The following is a 21,781-nucleotide window of genomic DNA, read 5'->3' as shown; positions in this document are numbered from 1 at the left end:
GGGGTGGCAGTTGCAAACGCGGGGGGTGGCGCGCAGTCTCAGAAGTTTGGAAATGAAAACAAGAAAAATGAAAACGGAAAAAATTCGTTTTCAGAAAGATGAGGAAAAAAGAGAAAATGAAAACAGGTGTTTTCAGTTTTGATTTTAGAAAATTTTACGCCAAACGCGTTTTCTGTACACGTTTTCAGTTTTTTTTCTCGAAAATTGTGAAAAATGAAAACGAGACCAGAAACAAATAGGCCATATTTCTTTACATTCTACTCTAGCTTGTTTTGTTAATTTTTTGTATTGTGTTTTTAGCGGTAAGAAGTAGAGTTTTAATAAATTAGTATTAATAATTAATGAAATTAGAAATGTTTTGATTTAAGAGTAGTTACATTATCTGGTTCTTGAGCGTTTTCTAGATTGTCCTGCTTGTTTTGGCTGAGAACTGAAATGCCAGAAATGTGTTAGGCTATATATTTGAAATTATAAGTATTATTTTTTATTTATAAATAATGTAAATTAGTAAGTATATCTAACATTGCGCCTGATTTTTTTAGGTCTAGCGTTTGTGGGTGAATTGATGTTGGTCCTAGTATTGTTGTTTCTAGGCGAATGCTGAAATCATAAAATATTGCTTATATATGTGTGTTTAAAGTAGTAGATACTATCTTTTATATATAATTGGTATAAATTAATAGATTTTTTTTTACCTCGAGCGTGGTGGCATGGTAATTGATATTTGTGGTGATGGTATTGTGGGCTGTGTATCTTTACATGTTTTTGAAACTATTGCATTTATCTGTGTTCCTCTTTCCTGCAAATATATTTGAAAAATCTTTGTCTGTCCTCTCAGCAGAGCGATGATTGGTGGAATTGTCAGTGGATCGGTGAAGTCTTCATCAATTGTTAGTGCGGAGCGTGGTTTTTTGATCAGGACATGTGCTGCTTTACCAAATATAGTAATACTCATGTTTCCAATTCCATCTTCGATTTGTGTGATGAGTTTGTACCTATAACATATGAAATAATAGTTCGATAATGTAATAAATTGTTTATTATAGTCAATAAATGTAAATAGATGTTAGCGGTAGTGTATTTGTAATTTTGGTTACCATTGGGATGGCATTGTTTTTACGTGGTCGTAGCTATCACACCACTAACCAGTTTCTGCCTACTTTAGCTGTTGGTAGCATCTCGGACAGGAATTATAATACCAGGCTTGGTCAGTTGAGAATCCGGTTATAGTGGCCTTTATTGTAAATATTGGTCCCTATATTGATGAGGAGAAGTTGTTAGCTTAAATAGTATAATTAGAAAGAAAAAAATATAAGGAACATCATAATGTTAACCTGGTTGCCTCGTTGGTCTAGTGTATTTAGTTATTCTATTTTGTATTTTTTGTTCTTCAATGGATTGAGCTGGTGTTGATCGTGCTGTTTGGAAGTCAATTTCTTGGTGTTGGTGAGAAAATCTGAAGATGAAAATTTAACAATGGTTAGGAGGAGAAATGATAAAGAATTTTTAGTTTTTAAATACTATTAATTGTTTTTGTTACCTTGTTTTTAATGTTATTGTCTCTGGTATATCTGGATCGATGTAGAAGATTGTGGTTGCGGTGCTAGATACATATGCGTTTCCTAAGGTATTGGCAATGAATTGATTAATATCTTGGTGTGCTTTGGTGTAAGTATTTTGTTTATATATGTAATTATTTTTATAAATTGTTAACAAAATACCTAGATATTGCTTTACTAACATTGCTGCAAAGACTGCTACAACTGGTCCTTTTATTGATTTAAGGACATTTTTGTCAAATTAATTTACTTTATGTCCCCATAAAGTAACTTGCAGTTGGGAAAAGAAAAAAAGAAAAATTGGGATATTTTGACTGTTAGAAAAGTTTCATGCTCTTAATGAATATAAATTTTTATTGCGTGATTATGATAAAATTTGCATAAAGTTTATTTATCTTATATTTTATATCATTATTGTGCGTCATGATGTTGGCATGTTGTTAATATTTGTTTGCTCAATACTCTACACCTTTGTTACAATGCTGATGACATATGTTGATTGATAAATAGATGACGTTAAGAACATAAATTAATGGATTAGTAATGCATATTTTTGTTTTAGGGAAAAAGTGATTTATGTTACCAGTTAAAATTTTAATTGTCTGGATCATGTGCTGAAGCTTATCAAATTTTGTGAAATAGAACCTGTGGAAAGGGATGGGAAATGCCTCTTCTGCAACTGGGACAAAAGCTGTAGCATTGCATTATGTGGTACAACTTTGTATGTTGGTTTGTTTTGAGTAACAAAGAAGTTGCTGATGTCGTATATAGTTCCCAGTTGAATTTTTTGAGAAATAACATCTGAGTTACGTGCTCGGATTGATGCTTGGATTGCTTCATGCTGCAAATGAAAAAGATGTGATTGTTATAAACTTTATTATATATATTATCAAATAAAAGATAATGTACTGTAATGTTTGGTAAAGTTATTACCTCTTCGTCGACTAAGAGACAATCAAGACTTATTAGACGTCTTGTGGTCAAGTCGTTGTTTGTCCATAATCTGCAGATTCTTACTCGGATTGTTTCATAAATTTCATTTGGTCTTAATGCACGAATTGGTGTTGTCATATTGCCTAGTCATTTACAGGAGAAAAATGATTATTCAAGTTGTGGATGAGTAATTTTATTAAATATGTTTTTAATCTAGTGGTAATAAAATATATTGATGACATGAAATTGTTAGTACAATGTTGGATGTATTTTTGACTTCGTATATTAATAGTGTATATGTTCTTATGCAATATTTTACATTTTATATGATATTATGTAGAATTTCTTTATAAACAATGTTTCTTAGATGATTTGGATATTTATTAATTGAATCATGAATTAATATGTGTAATCTGTTTGGGTTTGTAGCTCTTGATAAAGCAACATATAATTGTCCATGAGTAAAAATATGAATTTCTAAGTATAATCCAATTTTTCTCAGTGATTGTCCCTGGCTTTTGTTTTTCGTCATTGCGTAGCATATTTTTACGGGAAATTATCGTCTTTTAATGTAAATGGCCACTTTGATTCGTGCACAGTCATGTCTATTCTTGAGATATATACTTTTTCATTAATATTGTTTAAGTTTATAATTTGTGCTTCTATAATTTTGTTTGTTAATTGTGTGATTATAAGTCTTGTTCCATTCCATAATCCAATTAATTAATTTAGATTTCTTAATAACATTATTGGAGTTCCTACTTTAAGGTTCAATTGATGTGGTGGTATTCCATTGAAATTTAGAGCGTGTAAGAATTCTTGAGGATATAATAATTTAAGTTCATATATATTTGTAAATGAAGATACAATTATATCATAACTGTAGTAGGACTTTAATTCTCCAGAGATTAAAGATAGTATATAATTGTTAATATTTCTAGTTATTTTATTTGTTGGGGTTATTATTGCTCACTTTTTTAAATATTTAATATGATTGAAGCAGTTGTTGAAATTGTCATGCGCACAATGTAAAAAATGGATTGATGCTGACTTAAAGTTAATGTGTTAGAGAAAAGTTATTTATGTGAGGACACTTGTAAGAGTTAAAAGGTTGATGTTTGAGTAAGAAACAATATAAAAATGAGTTGAAAAGGCCAAATTAGTCATTTTACATCTATTAGAAAATGTACAAAGGCTTAAAAAAATTGGTAAATTGGCTAGATGGATGACATTGTAAGGCCAGATACCTGCTAGTGTACATTTGTACCAAAGAAAGTGTATTTGAAGAAGCAAAACGTTGTAACATAGTTGATTTTGTGTTTAATAAGAGGATTAATGTAACAAATTTAATAGTTAACCTTAGTTTAATGATTTGGGCTTGCAAATATATATATATATATATATAAACTTTACCATGCATTTAATTAAACAAAGATAAATATGAGTAGTAATAATATGTAGAGGACATAATGAAACGAGCATAGAGTAATGTTGGGAGTAATATACACATAGATGAATTCATTTAACGCAATATTAGGAAGTAAATGGAGTAAATAGTAAACGAGGATAGCAAAATATAGATAATATTGAAATTAATTAGTAGTAGTAAAAGTAAACAACCTTGTGATTGTTAAACTTAGTTGAGTAAAATCAAAACACAAAAGTATTAGGAAGACTACTCCATACTTAATATAAAAGTGTGAATCATTTTTTTTGTTTCATTACCCCATTTCGTTACTTTTTTTTCTCACTGTTTATTTATTTATTTATTTTACTTTCTTTCTTTTTTTCTTTTTATTTTTAAGGATTCATGGTACGCCAACATATCAGTATGTTAGGTTTTCTGTCTTTGAGATCTGCATAAAATCACGTAAAAATAAAAAATACGCAGATTTAACGATTAGAAAAACTTGGCCTACCAGTATACCAGACGTACTAAAGAATCTCCCTTATTTTTAAAACTATCCTCCGATTTTTCTCTCTTCTTTCTTTCTTTTCTCTACTTTTTTAAATTCTTATTTTTTTTTGCCTTATTGTACATTATTTTTCTTCTCATAAATATTCTTGTCTATTTTTTTTAAATCATCTTTCCCTAATAAAACGGTTCGTTTGTGAGTTTTGTTTTGTTTTTTTATTTTCATTCTATTTTTTCTCTCTATTTTTTCTTCCCTTTTTTTCATTCTTTTCCTTTTTGTCATATTATACATTTTTTATTTCTCTAATTGAGACCCTAATAAATATGTTTTTCATTCTTATCTATATAATCTAACACGCGTACAAGTGCAGTTTCAATTAATATGCGTAAATATGGTAATAGAACATTATAATTAAGCATATGAATTGGCCTACTATACTTATACAAAGATAATAATTGAACCTAAATTTCATACCAAACGATGTTTCAAAATGCATACAAAATCAATGGAACAAAGTTAGAGAACAAACGCATGAATATAGTGCCGTCACGTTTGATATATTAAAATATTACCATCACATTTAAAAGATACCATTTTAGTACCCTGCAATCAAGTTTTTGGACCAAATATTAATAAGTGATATTTTCAATCTTTTTTCCTAATTTCATATCAAATATTTTGATTCCGAAAATATTAGTAAATGTTATCCTTGTGTCTAAATATAAATACATGATATTTTCAGTTTTTCTTAATTTCTGACGTATTAAATAAAAAGAAAAATACAATATAAAAGGACATTTCAACTTTAAAATTTATCTAACTTTTTTCGTATCACCTTTTCATTTTAACAAATATAACGTTAGTGTTAACTGTGTATTAACAATCAAATGAGACCTTTAGTACTAAAAAATTAGAAATAATGTCATAGTAATTGAAATATTAACGTGAGATACAACTTTCAAAATTACTCCTCACATGGCACCTAAATAGTTTGATTAATAACCGTTATAACTATGTCAATGCGCATGACTGTGTATATAATATCAAGTGAATAGGTAATTTTCAAAAAAAAAAAAAAAGTGAACATATGATATATGTCTAAGGGGCGCAATTTGTAAGATAGTAATTTAGCAAATTTTACCATGAACTAATTTGAACCAGGATAAACATAAACATGAATGAAACTGACAGAGATGATTATGAATCAAGCACTTATTTCCTATTAAAACAATACCAGGATTTACTTTTACTAATTTTAAATTACATTTAATATTACTAGAGCCTACGTTATTTGTCATATATTTTAAGCCCCGTTTATTTCACCAATTTAACTTTAGAATTCGAGTTTTACTAGAGTAAAAAACTCTCAGAAACAGTCACATTTTACTTTTTTGCTACAGTAAAAAGTTCTCATATAAAGTCACATCTCAACTCGAATTAGTGAACTAAATGGGTCCTTAATAGCCACTACCCATCTTTATTAACATTTAGTTCATGAATTCAAAATATTATTCTCAATTTATATATATTTTTTATGAGAAAAAAATATTGTAACGAGTTACGTTCACATATATTAGCTTGCCCTTATGAAAATCGGGCTTTTAGGGTCCGTTCACTTCACTGATTCGAGTTTATAATTTGAGTTGAGATGTAATTTTATGTGAGAGCTTTTTTAATAGCAAAAAAGTTAGATGTGACTGTTTCTGAGAATTTTTTACTGTAACAAAACTTAAATTCTAAACTCAAATCGGTAAATGAACTGCTCTAATGTTTTCATCCAACGGTTTAAAAGGATTGCCTGACTGACCGATGCAAGATTCTTCCCACTATAAACTATTATATTAATATGTTACTATTTTTATTTATTTTTTTATAATATACACACCAACTTGTTCTGAAAGAGACAGTGAGACACAATCCCTCGCCCCACTAGGAAACAAGGAATCTCACCCTCTTAAACTCCACGACAAGCATGACCGGCCCAGCCAGTCACATTATGCGAAGCAACGACTACTTTACCCACAATAACCGGTCACGAGTCACATCCCCTACCAAAAAACCCCCCTCAACGGTAACATTTTTCTCCTCCCCAAAATTTGAAAAGTGACGTCGCTTTGGTTTTCTAAAACCAAATTCCCCTATATATATTTGTGCGTGTATATATATATATATATATATTTCTCGCCATCGCTTTTTCATCAAAGAAACAATTCATTCATAATTCTTATCAGTTTTGATCTATTTGTTGTTGTTCTTCTTCAAACATCTTCACAAACATGCATAAACTACTTCTACTTTCAATTTTAGTTCTTTGTTTTTCAAGTTTTGATATGGTACGAGCAGACAATGCACCGGCTCCTTCTCCAAAGCCCTCCACGGCGAAGCGGCCTCCGCCCCCGTCTCCGCCGCTGCCACCGCAGCATTCTCCGGCCGCTTCTCCGAAGCCTGCTCCGCCGACTCATTCGCCGTCCCCGTCAAAGTCTCCGGCTGCTTCTCCGCCTAAGGCTTCTCCGGCGGTCTCTCCTGCGGTGTCAAACCCTCCGGTGACGGCGCCGTCGGTTTCTCCGGCAAAGTCTCCTGCGACTTCCCCCGCCGTCAGCCCGTCTGCTGGTGGCTCTACGCCAACTTCGTCTCCGGCTGCGGCGACTCCTCCCCCGACGGTTTCCACTCCGGTGAGTGCCCCAGAATTAAGTCCGGTTGGGGCGGATAGTCCCGTTGGGGCTCCGCCACCAGCGGAGGGCCCGGAGATTGCGGCGACTCCCGAGGCGCCGGGGTTGATTCCTTCGACTTCAGCGACTCCGGCTGATTCTCCGATGGTGTTCCCATCGAGTGGTAGCCCACCAATTTCGACACCGGCGAGCCTGTCACCGGAAACTGCTCAGGGTCCGGTTGGTGATGGGTCGGGTGTGGTTTCAAAGTACGAGGTCCATGTCGTTTTGAGCAGCCTGGCTATGTTCGCCGCTGCTTTGGCTTTCTAAATTATTTGTCGTTTCTTTTTTTTTTTTTTTTCTCCTTTGGTTACGCATGGTTCATATTTTTGTAAGAAATTTCGACGGTTTGTAACATTTTTTGTTGAATGATGATGAATATTCTATTTATTCATTGATTTATATTTTAACATTCGTTTATTTAAACATTAAAAAAAGAAATATTTGAGTTTAAATGATATGTTAGGTTTTTTATTCTTAGAATTCATAATCGTTTTTTTTTTACAGTTGGGCGAAAGAAAAGCCAAACATGAAAGGGGCAAGTGGGCAACGTGTTTAAAGTAAATCCAAGAAGAGGGATTTTTGTTTTTTTGTTTTTTTGTTTTTTTTTTTTAGTAGCAAGAAGAGGGATGTTAAAACAACAGTAAATGAAAAACGACAAAGACAAATAACGATAACTGCTTCAAAAAATGGAACAGGACAAATAACGACAATCAAATGGGAAATGACAGCAATTGGAACGGGGCAAAGGAATTACAAAAGGATAAACACAATTCCGCTGTAGCACGTTGGTAAAAGAGGGGGGAAAATGTGAATGAACACAGCCAGGAAGATAAAAACGACAGCATATAGAAACAGGAAAAAAAAAAAAAAAAGGGCAACACGACTACACGAGCACACGACAAGAAAGATAAAGGAAATTACGATGAAAACCGAGAATAAACTGCAAACGACATGAAATTAAAACAAGAACGGTATAAACGACAAAAAATGAAAACAACGTTGACAAAGGCAAAAAGAAAAAACGACAGCAATAAAAAATAGGAAATCCAAAAGAAAATACGATAACAAATTGCCTTTCGACGATAAAATGTAAAAACGACCCACAAACATAAACGGCAAGGCCAGAAGATATTTATAATATTGAGAAAATCAGAGAGAAAAAAGAGAAAAAGGGCCCCCTTAAAAAAAGATCCGACGGTCAGTAAGTAAGTTCATACAAAATTGACACGTCGTTTCTTAATTGAAAAATAAGTAAATAGAAAAAAGAAGATATTCTTCTGGTTCACTCTTTTACTTTCGCCTTCTTCTTTTTCTCGAGCTTTTTCCCTGTCATCGGAAAAGCAAAAAAAAAAAAAAAAATGGCGACCTCAAACCTTCTCTCCCCTCTTCCTTTGAACTTCCCCCACAAAACCCATCACTCAAATTTCCTATTTTCTCCAAATCACCAAACTTTTCTCTCTCTAACCAAACCAAGACCCAGAACACAAATCATCTCCCAATCCAAGGGCAGCAATTCCGCCGACCCCCCGGACAGGATAATCTCGGCCATCTGTTACTTCTACCCCTTCTTCGACGGCGTACAGTACGGCAAGTACGTCATAACCCAGTTCAGCCCCATCCAAGCTCTGATACAGCCCTTGGTGCCGGCCATAAGGGTGTTCAAGAGCTTTCCCTTTAATGGGTTTTTGGTGTTTTTGACACTTTATTTTGTGGTAGTAAGAAACTCAAAATTCAGTAGATATGTAAGGTTCAACACTATGCAGGCAATTGTGCTTGATGTTCTTCTGATTTTTCCGGATTTGTTGGAGAGAAGTTTCAATCCAAGAGATGGGTTGGGGTTGGATTTGATGATGAGTTTGGATAGTACTGTGTTTTTGTTCCTTTTGGTTTGTTTGATTTATGGGTCTTCCTCTTGCTTGCTTGGTCAGTTGCCAAGGTTGCCCATTGTTGCTGAAGCTGCTGAGAGGCAAGTTCTTTAAGAGCATCTACTAGTAGTAAAGCCAATTGTAATGGTTTTAAGTGAGAATTTTAAGAAAGATTTATTATTGTTATTATTATTATTAACTTTTGTACCAGAATGTTGTTTATGTTGGCTGGTTCTAAATGATTAAAGTGATATAGAAATTGAGAATTTTATTTCTTGTTTTTGTGTTTTTGATGGGATATTAAGAAATAGCCCTTGTTAGCTATTTTTGCAGAAGCTGCTGAGAGGCAAGTTCTTTGAGAACATAATGGGTTTAAGTGGAAATTTGAAGAGAGCTTAGATTTTTTAGTAACTTTTGTACCAGAATGTTATTTATGTTGGCTGGTTCTAAATGATTAAAGTGATATATAAGAAATTGAGAATTTTATTTTGTTTTTGTGTTTTTGATGGGATATTAAGGAATAAGCCCTTGTTTTCGCTATTGTTGTTGAAGCTAATGAGAGGGCTAGTTCTTTGAACATGTGTACTACACTACTAGTACTCCCAGTTGTAATGGGGTTAAAGTGGGAATTTTAAGAAAGCTTAGATTTTTTTTTTCTCCAGTTATTGAGCCTTAAATATAATAACTTTTGTGCCATAATGTTGTTAATGTTGGGTGGTTCTAAATTATTAAAGTGATATAGAAATTGATTAGAATTTTATTTCTTGCTTTTTTGTTGTTGTTTTTGATGGGATATTAAGGAATTGCCCTTGCCCCTTGTTAGCTAATGGGCGTGTATAGGTTATAGACTTATAGTTGATATTATGGGATAATACACTACTGTAACTTTGCTTTTTAGATAGTCTAGAATTTAAATTATGGAATCTAAAACTAAAACGTTAAAAGGCAGACCCCAGTGCCAAAAGGCTCCTGTACTATTACAAATTATGGAATCTAAAACTAAAACGTTATAAAAGAAAAAAAATTGGGACGAAACTGCATTTTTGATTTTATAGAATTTGTAGGAGTTTACACATTTATGATAGAAACAGCGAGGAGCTTTTGTACCAGAATGTTGTTTATAGCATTGATTCTAAATGATTATTTGTATGTTATGTTAATGTTTTTTCATGGTATATATGAGAATAGCCCCAGTTATTCAATGAGGCATCTTAGTCTTTGGCATGTATAAGTTGTAATAGAGTAAAGTAGTTGTTTTGTTAATGCTGCTATGAGAAGCAAAGTAATTTGATTATACAGGGATTATCTATATATATGTAGTTCTAACTATGTAGTACTAACTACTAACTGTTCTTCATGCAATCTCTAACAGTATATACGTGCTGTGTGGTTGTTCATGATTTAAATTTCTCTGTACTGCTTCAAAAAGTATTAGTAGGATTTACTTTGATGGGCAAAGATTTGTACATGTCTAGATGAGAAGGGATTACAGAGCAAATCATCGAAATTCTGTACGATCCCAAATGCCGAGTTGTATTGCTTGGTGTAACGCAGGAGACTTGCGAAAAACGTTCAAACTTTTCTGTTTAAACCTATGACACGAACGGGTCCTTAGTTAGGTTAAACCGTCCTGTTTGATATGGACTTAGTCATATGTTCGCTTCAAGTTCTTGAACTTCATGTATGATTAAGCTCGCTTGAATTGTTAGTTTTGTTGGGAAACTGATCTTCAGGACTAATGAAGAAGCTCTCACAATAAGCACTAATGAGCCATGACCACCGATGGCAAAGGCAATGATGTCTTTCCCTCTTTTTCTCTCAGGATATGCAAAGGATTCCATACGTATTTTGAGCTTTGGCCGCAATTGAAAGTCTTGCATAGCCATTGGATGTCTAAACTAGGAATCAATAATCGAGAGGAAATGACACTAATAATTTTTATTTATTTATTTATTGTGAAAATAAAAAAGTGATGAGTCATGACTTCATAGTCAACCTTGAAAAGTTGGTTCAAAGTGGCTCGGCATAATCTTCTTTCATTGGAGTTCATGTATCGAAGTGGCTAAATGAGCATCACAATAATCCTTAAAAAAAAAAACACTTTTTTCTGGTCACCAATGGAAAAATCCATACAAATCGTTAGATAACCGAAACCCACAAGTTAATGAAAGAAATATTCTAGCCAAAACTTCTAAAGATTTTCATGGTTCAATTAAACCCCTAAGAAAGACAGTTATCTTGGTTTTATATTGTCTTTTTCTTTAGAGGCTATTTACATGGAAGAGATGCCATGGCGTGGCGCAATGTGCAAGCAATGACTTGTAAAGACAGACACAAAATCATAAATAAAAGATGCTTGTGATGGAGAGCAAAGCAGAAAGAGGTAGACTATAGATAAAAGAAGAACCATATAATGAGAAATATGTCGATTGTGTCGGGCTTGTCGGACTATCCGTTAACTAGCCCACCCGACCCATTAAACACGATAACACAACATGACACAATGCTGTCTTGGCCTATAGGCCGAGTACAACTCGGGGTAGTGTGTAATAAGCTAACACGACGAGCAAATTTCTTTAACATTTAAAAAATAATGATTTGATTATTCACATAGATGTCACTACTTGATATATTTTGTATTGTCTAAAAAAATGAATATGCATGGATATCAATTAATTTCATTTCATTTGAATGGTTTTTTTAATAATATTTTAATTTCAACTGTGTCCAAGAAAATAAGAATTTCAACGTTCAAAAAATATCTTATGAAGAATTTAAGGACGCAATGCGCTAGTTATGTCACGCATGAGCACGAGATGTGCAATTCCCATTATTGGTTTAATTATAAGTATTTAGCATTTGGTTTTGCAAAAAGCGTGAAAATTTTGTGCTTGACTCAACACAGAATAAAACCATGTTTGCCAATGCGACACGATTGATATCTCATCTAATAACAACACCAGCATATTAAATATGTCAAAAGGGTATTTAGTAAACAATTTCAAGTGTTTTGAACCAACTTTTATTGCCATTTTTGAGACTTGATTCAAACTAATGATTTCGATGTTTTGAGCCGACTCAAATCAGAATTAAAACTTTTTTCATGTGAGATAAAACGCTGTAATAAAAAAAGTGAATATAAATTTTGTAAGAAAAGATACTGTAACAAAAAAATTTAAGTTGTGAAAAGAAAAAGACCTCTGATTATTATGAACTAAAAGCTCAAATCACATATTTCAAACCATAATGTTTCTAACCATCATGTTCAAACTGTGCTTCTATTCCTTTTCATGATTCTTTGCTTGTACCATTTTACTTTTTCACACAATTCTGTTTGAAATTAAACTTTCCTGAATGCCTAAATCTAAAATGTATTTCCTAACGACTTCGGTCCATGTAATTCTTGGTGACATTCTAGATCTAGACATTCAAGAAAGTTTAATTTCGAACATAGTTGTATAGAAAAAGTGAAATCTATATAGCCGATCCCAATTAAGTTGGGATTAAAGCTTGTTGTTGTACTTGTACTATTTGTTTGTATAATTATTTATATACTATATTTGTATCTAACTATATATTAGGTGCGTTTTTATATGTTTAAGCTTTGTTTTTGTATGAGTACATTGATACTTGTTTATTTTCATGATAAAGACACTGAATTTGGACGAGTTTTCCAAAGTTTCTAACGGCATCCACCAACATAATTGAGGCCTAACTAGCACACTTTCTCAATCAATCATAAACAAAACCATTTCATTACTCTAGATTGCCTTGGAATAATCATGCACATTAATTTTGCCACTAATTATGCATCTATTATGCACCTACACATATTATATACTCTCATTTATGTACGTATGTTTTGGGATTGTTAGATTGGAATAGAATCCAATAGTGAAAAAGCCTATAATTATAACCACAATCACATTAAATTTCTATTGTTTTTCCTTTGATTAAAAATTGCGAAATTGCTTAAACCCAAAACATCTATAGGATTAAGTTAATTAATACAAAGTTTGTGTGTCTACTTTCTTCCACGCAAGACAAAAAAAAAAAACAAAACAAAAACAAAAAGAAGAAGAATTTAGAAGAAAAGATCCCAGCCGTTAAAGGTCATCGTGTTTCCAACTCATCCATGAAAAGTATTGTCGGTGGAAAATCTTAACGGATGTGAGATTGCACCATCTCAACCGTACACGTGGCTGAAGTCTATGAGTTAGTGAACTTGTGACCAGACTGGCAATCTTTGTAGAATCCAGGTACCTGGGCAGTTTGGCCCAACAGATCAACCAGAACCACCCACACTTTTGTCTGGGATATTGCCCTCTAATTTCAACAAAACTACGAAAGTACCCTCATCACTTCTTCAATGCCGACAAATGCTGAGTTGGCACACAGTCATTTTTTTACCAAAATGCTTCTTTTACATTTCCCATTTTTCTTGTGTGTTTTGAGATTACCATTTTACCATTCAAAGGGGGAATAAAACGTTCTTTAAGGGGGGAAAAATATACCATTTTATGTAGGTAAGATATTATTTTTTCACTAATATGCTTTGTCAAGCTAATAACTATTAGATCTGTTAAGACTATGGACTCCACCATAAAGAATTAGGTGTTATTTGGTTGGGAGATTTATTTTCTGATTCGAATTATAGTTCGTAGTTCGCTACAGTATTTTCGCATCTTTAACAAGAATATGAGATAAAATGAGGGTTTAAATGAAATTTATAAAAGGTACACATTTAATTTCATTTTGTGTCAAAAAAAATTTTTAAAAAAATTGGTCAGTGTAAATTCACATAATTACTTACTTTTAGGGTTTTTAACACACTTGTCCCTTAAACTTATCGTGGTTTAGTAATTTGTTCCCTAAATTTTTAATTTGATTCAATTGCCCCCCTCAATTTGTAAAGTTGATGTATATGCCTCATTTTGACAATACTTGTGTTAAATTAGTGTCAAAAAATACGTTCAGCTTAAATATTCTAATTCAAATGTAATACAAATATTTTCTCAACTTTTAATCTCTTGAATCTAATAAAAATTTTGAGTAAATTTAATTAAATATGGCACATTACAATAAATTTATAAATTTAAAGAATAATTTATTAAAATTAAAAATTTAAGAGATAATTTATTAAAATAGGATAATATTGAGGTTCTCCCCTTGAATCATGATAATTAGTGCAATATTGCAATTACGTGCATGAGATGATTTGATGGGTGTCATGTGGGTCCCGTGGAAGCTTCTGGACACACAATAAGTGGGCCATTGCCCAACGTGGGATTGGCTGATTTGATTCTATTCGATGCTTGTGAAATTGGTCTTTCTTTGGGGAGTAAATCCACTGTAAAATGAAGAAGAAAGAAGGTACTTTTCTTTTTCTCTTTGTTTCTTTTATTATTATTATTATTTTATTATTTTTTGAAATTACATTATTGCCTTGATTTCTGTCTTCTGATCAAAGGAAATGCTCCCAATGCCCAAAACCACGTGGATTCTGTTCTTCAGCAGCTCCTTTACTCTATTTATAATTCCCCCTTTATTTTATTCCTCGAGTTTGCTAAATCCCTTTTTGCCGTTACAAGTAAGATGTAACTGTTGTATATATTTTTTTTCCCTATTTCAAAATGTCACTCTTCAATATAAAAAGTTTTTTCTTGAACCAATTTATGCTTCCTTATATAGCCGTTTGAATTTAATATTTTCTTAGGTATATTTGAAAAGTGAAAGGAAAAATATACCACCAGGTTCCATCTCAGATCTCTAATTCGATATCCGTTCAGAAATCATCAACGGGATAGTCTCACGATACTCTAGTCACAAGCATGATCTTCCTACGTCAAATCACAATCCTTTACAATCACGATCATCACCACGTGTTTAATTGCTAACGGTGTGCGTGGTTATTACAATGACAGAGTCTGAACAATCACGATAAATTCACAACTAGGAAAGAAATAAAACAGACAAAGCTTACATATTTTTGTCACACTCTTTTGTTTGTGCCTTGTTATCTAGTTATTTATAGTCATACATATCATAAAAAGAGCAAGCACAAAATATGTTATTTATAGCCACACTTATAACAAAGAGAGCAAAGACAAAATATGAAAAATAATCTCTCTTATTATTTATATGAGAATAAACTATCCAATTACTTAATCTGTCAAAATATTAAAAATAGTTTATATTATTTTCGATAAGATACTTTCCTTTCCTATGTCCCATGGATTTCATTTCAAATAAAATTTAAGCGTTGATTTTTAAATTATACACCATTATATGCGCCTCAAAGTCTAATATAAAAAAATAATACAATGATTAAGGTCTTTATGCAATTACCCATCTCAGTTCCAAAAAGTCTCCAACGACAATATTAAGGGCCCGTTTAGTTCGCTGATTCGAGTTTTTAATTCGAGTTGAGATATGACTTTATGTGAGAGCTTTTTACTGTAACAAAAAAGTTAAATGTGACTGTTTCAGAGAACTTTTCACTGTAGTAAAACTTAAATTCTAAACTTAAATCACTAAAATGAACAGAGTCGCGTTACATTCTCCATTAGAGCATATTTTAAAGCAATGGAAATGAACGTTAACAAAAAGTAGTGATGAATCGATCCATAATTATTAAGTAAAAAAGGGTCAACATACAAGAAAGGTACATCAATAAAATTTCAAAGCACAGTTTAAAGAACTTAACAACCTTGTTATGCCCTTCCCAAGCTTTCCTCGGATACATTAAACCACACCAAAAAAACAAGCCCATTTTTTTATCTCAAAATTAAAGAAGAAAGAAAACAAAAAAGACAAGAAAAGTTCATAACATGCACACAAAACTATATTCTACATGCATATATGGTAATGATTTATAGGGTAATGATTTATGCCATATTGTTGCCCTAAAAATATGTTATATTTTACACCTATAATAAAAAACAAGAATTATGCATTTTTTAAAAACTTTTAAGTAGAGGATTGAGATTGAGCTAATAAGATGTCCCTTCATTCACATCTTTGAATAAGATTATGTCACGTTAATAAAAACATTTTAACCGTTATAATTTTTTAATTAATGTGAATGTAATATGAAATTTTATATAACGAGAGATTTTAATTGACATATCATAATATTATTAAAAGAACATAAAAAATAATAGAAATACGTAGACATATGAGTCAGATTAGTCAGATTATGAGGGGTTGAACTATACAATTCATAATAAAATTAAGTGTAAAATTAATGTTGAACTATGCTTCCAACCGCCACGATCATGTGTAACTGAATAACTACAAAGTTTTTTTTTTTTTTTTTTAAACACATTTGGTAGATTTTACTCTACAACAAATAAAATTCTAAAGCTTTTCCTAAAAAAAAAAAAAAAAACATGAAAAGAAAATTTTCAAAAAAGGAACTAGTGTCTTCACCTGTAATTTTCCCCGTATCTAAGTCCCAATATTTTAAGCACTCCTCACTCCTCTCTTTACTTTTGCTCTTCTCCTCACTACTCTCCTCTGCACTTGTCTCCTTCTTCTTCTCCTTCCACTTTCTCTCTCTAGAACCCTAGCGCTCTCTCTCTCCAAACCACAATGCAGCAGCTCCGCCTGGTCCTGGCCATGGCGGCCGCCGTCCTCCTCTCCCTCGCCGCCATCTCCTCCGCTCACAACATCACCAAAATCCTTGCAAAACACCCCGAGTTCTCCACCTTCAACCACTACCTAACCCTGACCCACCTCGCGCCAGAGATCAACCGCCGGACGACGATCACCGTCCTGGCGATCGACAACGCCGCCATGTCCGACATCCTCGGGAAGAACCCCTCGATCTACACCGTCAAGAACATTCTCTCCCTCCACGTCCTCCTCGACTACTTCGGCGCTAAAAAGCTCCACCAGATCACCAACGGCACCGCCCTCTCCGCCACCATGTTCCAGGCCACCGGTTCCGCCCCCGGATCCACCGGATTCGTCAACATCACCGACCAGCGCGGCGGAAAGGTCGGATTTGCCCCCGAGGACAACGACGGCACTTTCTCCTCCCATTTCCTCAAGTCCGTACAGGAGATCCCGTACAACATCTCCGTCATCCAAATCAGCCACGCGCTCCCCTCCGCCGCCGCCGAGGCGCCGACTCCGGGACCGGCGGAGCTCAACATCACCGGAATAATGTCGGCGCACGGATGTAAGCTCTTCGCCGACACGCTGCTCGCGTCGGAGGCGATCGGGACTTTCACCGACAATCTCGCCGGAGGCTTGACGGTTTTCTGTCCGTTGGACGACGCGTTCAAGGCGTTCTTGCCGAAGTATAAGAATCTGACGAAATCCGGCAAGGTTTCGCTACTGGAGTACCATGGAGTTCCGGTGTATCAATCCCTGGCGATGCTGAAATCGAGCAATGGAATCATCAACACTCTCGCCACCGACGGAGCGAACAAGTACGATTTCACCGTACAGAACGACGGCGAGGAGGTGACTCTCAAGACCAAGATCGACACGGCGAGGATCACCGGAACGCTCATCGACGAGCAGCCAGTGGCGATCTACACAATCGATAAGGTTCTGAGGCCGAGGGAGCTTTTCAAGGGTGAGGCGGAGACGCCGGCTCCTGCGCCGGCGCCGGAGAAGGCTGCCGACGCGCCGAAGTCGTCGAAGAATAAGAAGAAGAAGAAGGCTGCTCCATCGCCGGCCGATGATGCGGACGCAGACTCGCCGGCGGAGTCGCCTGATGAGGATCCGGCGGATCAGGCGGCGGATGATAATGGAGCCGTTGGATTTGACGGTGGGAGATTTGGGGGTCTCGTGGCTCTGGTTGTTAGTGCATGGCTAGGATTTTCACTTCTGTAATGTTGGTTTTTTTTTTTTTATTTATTTTTTTAATTTTACCCTTGGGGAAATAAGGGAGGCTTTGTTTCATTGCATACTTTGAGTTGTTTTTTTATTTTTAAAATTGTTTTATGTGTGTGTTTTTTTTAATTTTTGTGGAGAGAATTTTTATAGTCTGTTGTCTTTTTTATTTTTTCATGTTTTGGAGTAAGTTTGATTAGTGCTTATTTATTATAGATTTATTTTTGTATACAATTGGTCATGATGATTAACTATGTATTATTATTCCACAATTGTTGCATTATTCATTTTGTTTATCGTATCCCATTCTTGTTTATTTAATTTGGAGGAATTTAGACAACGGATAAGAGTTTATTTTAATTTGTTAAACATCGAACAAAATGTAGGAAAATACGGGGTTTTGTCGTGCTCGAATGCTTTGAAAATGGTCTAAATGAATTCACATTCAAAGTAAATAGAAAAAACGGTCCTAATATTTCAAGATTTAAATAAATGCACCACTTCCCCTTAAACAAAAAAAAAAGAAAAAAGAAAAAAGAAATAAACACTACCTTTCCTGAGAAAAAAAAAGAAAAAATAATCTGTAATACACACACCACTTTCTTCACTATGATCCTTTTTTTCCGCCTTATGTCTTCAACTTACCTATAAAAAAAAGAAATGCTTAGGAGCACTATCAGTGCTAAACACTATTAATAAAAAAAAATGAAATCTCACTTATAAGCATGTGTTTTGTCAATAAATTTATGTCATTATTCGAATTATGGTTCGTGATTCGCTACAGTATTTTTTTTTTATCGATTATGGTTCGTGATTCGCTACAATATTTTTTTTTTATACAAAAAACACACGTAAAACACACGTGATTCGTGTCATGATTTCTCATACCGCATAAATCTAATTTTTATTAGTAGATGGAGGAATTCACTTTCTATTAATAGATGGGGTTTAGCACCACGCTGCCTTACAGTAACGTTCTACCTATAATATCCTTTCATTCTCTAACAAAAAATAACAATATAATATACGATTCTAATGATGAGAACTTGCATATAAGCTAAACAAAACTGTATGATAAGATAGAAGAATAAGAACTCTAATTTGATATGAGATGAAAGATAAGACGAAGACAGGTTTGACATATTGATTTGAGGTAGCCGCGGATTTTTTCTTTTAATTTTTTTGAAGGGAGCAAATTTTCTTTTAAATTATATTAGGACCTTAACCAATAGACCTTTAAAAAAATAAATTATCTGTAATTTTATATTTTCAATTATAAAATTTAATTAAATTTATATTAAATTTAAAAAAGTACGTAAACTAAACAGTTTCTGATATAAATTATATTTTTAGTTATAAAATTTAATTAAAATTGTATTAAATTTAAAAAAATACGTAAAATAAACAGTTTTTGATATAAATTTAACGATTTAACAATTAAAAGTAAAAGGTTCATGATAATTTATTTTCTCTAATCTTACATCATAAACTCCCAATTATATAATAGGACTCACTCTGAATTTGGATTTGGTGAACCCATTCACTAAGAATTATGGATAGAGCAGTTGCGTTGTTTGTATTAATTAGTCTTACAGCTCATACCGACTAAGCTTTAGTCGTTTTTCTGAGAAAGCCGAGACCGAGATACATATAATGCTTTATTAGCTGTTCTCTAAAAAGGAAATCATGGAAACAGATCACTTTCTCATGTTTTCCATAGTCAGGAAAGCAATTTTCCATCAATGGAAATGTATGATTAAGATGTGTATACACTTAATACGAAATTCTATGGCACGATATTAAGACAAATATTCTAAGTAGGATACAGTTTTTTTGTGAGATCTTCATAAGTTTTAGGAACTACTATTTTATCCTACCGGTTAAAACTACAGTCTTATCTACTGTAAAATTTATGACGTTTTAACAATCCGATCTGTTGTAAAATTTATAGCGCGTGACACATAATTGCCTTTTCTAATAAACTAACCCATTTAAAACTTAATTTTAATAGTTAAAACAACAATTCCTATTAATAAGATTCTAATATGATAATCTGATCGATAAAATTTAACGTGATGATCTAATAATTAAAAAACGGTATGATATTCCAATATAAAATTCTTGATTTTTTTATCTATCTACAAAAAAAAAAAAAAATGCATCAATTTCAGTGGCATTATATCATCTCATCACATCGCATCACATGGTTTTTAAAATTTTCACATGATCTCACAACAACAAGAGGCAAGAGTTCAAGAAACCTCCACATAAAGAAAGAAGACTTATGTCTTTGTACATAGTTAATACACGAGTATATTAATGGGAAACACAGATTGACAAATATTCCTCTCTCTGAATTCTAACGCTTCAGAGAGTGGATTGATTGAATGAGACAATTTCTCACATAGTTTTGCAATTTATTGAACAAGAGAAACGCTGGTAAAATGTAGTGAAGGCAGAAAAAGGAGGTGAAAAAGGTAAAATTTTGCAAAGAAGCCAGTGACAGTGACAATTGAATAGCAAAATCTAGAAAAATATACTCCTTAATTCCCTTTTCTTTTCAAGTTTTGCACCTCCAATTTTTTTTCCCTCCTAGAATCGCACACTTCTTAATTTGATTTTAAAAGAACAAAAAGGAAACATAAATCTAAAAGTATTAAATATAATTTTTTAGGATCACTCTTCAATCCGGTACTCTATAAATGTCGTTTCTCCTCCAACAAACCTTCAATCCGGCACTCTATAAATGCCGTTGCTCATCCGACAAACCTCTCAACTAGATACTAGATTAGAAACGGAAGGGTGAGATTTAATAAAGGGTAAGCTAAGAATTATTGTGTACTCGTAGATCATGTCTGATACCTTTTTCATTTTAAAAAGTGGTAACCAAATGAATTAAGAGATGTACGTACCTGTGTTAAACGGCAAGTCGTTTAACATCAATAACTTTTTTTTTTTGTTTTTTTGGAAATGTAACATTAATTGCTTCATCAAATAATAAGGTTCGAGAATTCATGATCTCCGAGAAGAAGAAGGTGACAATGAAGTTACCGGAGCCAGAGATACCGAGACCTCATCGAAGAATCGCAATGATGGTTCCAAATAAGTGGTGTTGTGCATGCATTAATGCATAATAATGAGACTAGGTATCTTGAATTTAATGTAATTTATTTATTTTGAACAAGAGTAAGAACAAATGAGTTGGATAAATCATGTCGATTATACTATATATATTTTGTAGGGCCGTTTAATTTACTAATGCCAGTTTCTAATTCAAGTTCAAGTTGAAATGTAATTTTATATGAGAGTTTTTTACTCTAACAAATTTTAAACTCAAATCGGTAAAATAAACGAACCGTAATGTAGTCAAGGCCTAAGATGACGTTTGGTAAGGGAATTTGTATCCTGATTCGAATTATGGTTCATAATTTATTACAGTGTTTTCTCTCATAAAAATTAAAAATAATTCTAATCTCATGATTCTAATTTATGAACCAAACGTCACCTAAATCTCATATGTAGGCCCGTTTAATTCGCTGATTCGAGTTTTTAATTCGAGTTGAGATGTGATTTTATGTGAGAGTTTTTTACTATAGTAAAAAAGTTAGATGTGATTATTTATGAGAGTTTTTTACTGTAATAAAACTCAAATTCTAAACTCGAATCAGCAAAATAAACGGATCCTTATTCCATTTAAACTTCCCACTTCTCTTTTTGCTTGAACTTCCCACTGGAGTAGTAAAGAAGTAACTTTTCAAGAAAAGACATCCAATAATTTAAGTTACCTTTTGATTATAACCCTACCAAAGGGATAAGTCTATTCAAATGAAAGGTACATATTCTTGTCGGTTTGTGAACAGTATATTGAGAACAAGATTTGGCTCCTAGTTGAGCCTGACGCTGACAAAACAAAACCTCCATATGTGAGGACAATTCACCGTGCCAGGTAA

The 21,781-nt window shown here is 33.2% G+C and overlaps 3 protein-coding genes across 3 annotated transcripts; all 3 read left to right on the top strand.

Moving 5' to 3' along the window:
* Positions 1-6,738: 6,738 nt before the first annotated feature.
* Positions 6,739-7,386, top strand: LOC21401197 (vegetative cell wall protein gp1). Its single transcript, XM_010090147.1, has one exon. The coding sequence runs from the start codon at positions 6,739-6,741 to the stop codon at positions 7,384-7,386; it is 648 nt and encodes a 215-aa protein (XP_010088449.1).
* A 1,024-nt stretch (positions 7,387-8,410) lies between these two features.
* On the top strand, positions 8,411-9,385 carry LOC21401196 (protein TIC 20-v, chloroplastic). Its single transcript, XM_010090146.2, has one exon. The coding sequence runs from the start codon at positions 8,478-8,480 to the stop codon at positions 9,096-9,098; it is 621 nt and encodes a 206-aa protein (XP_010088448.1). The 5' UTR covers positions 8,411-8,477; the 3' UTR covers positions 9,099-9,385.
* A 7,096-nt stretch (positions 9,386-16,481) lies between these two features.
* LOC21401195 (fasciclin-like arabinogalactan protein 1) lies at positions 16,482-17,905 on the top strand. Its single transcript, XM_010090145.2, has one exon. The coding sequence runs from the start codon at positions 16,578-16,580 to the stop codon at positions 17,829-17,831; it is 1,254 nt and encodes a 417-aa protein (XP_010088447.1). The 5' UTR covers positions 16,482-16,577; the 3' UTR covers positions 17,832-17,905.
* Positions 17,906-21,781: the final 3,876 nt, after the last annotated feature.

Source organism: Morus notabilis, unplaced genomic scaffold (assembly GCF_000414095.1).
Source record: "Morus notabilis unplaced genomic scaffold, ASM41409v2 Scaffold1185, whole genome shotgun sequence".
NCBI classification, from domain to species: Eukaryota; Viridiplantae; Streptophyta; class Magnoliopsida; order Rosales; family Moraceae; genus Morus; species Morus notabilis.
Note: the sequence above shows the minus strand (reverse complement) of the source record. Positions and strands in the feature narration are given on the sequence as shown.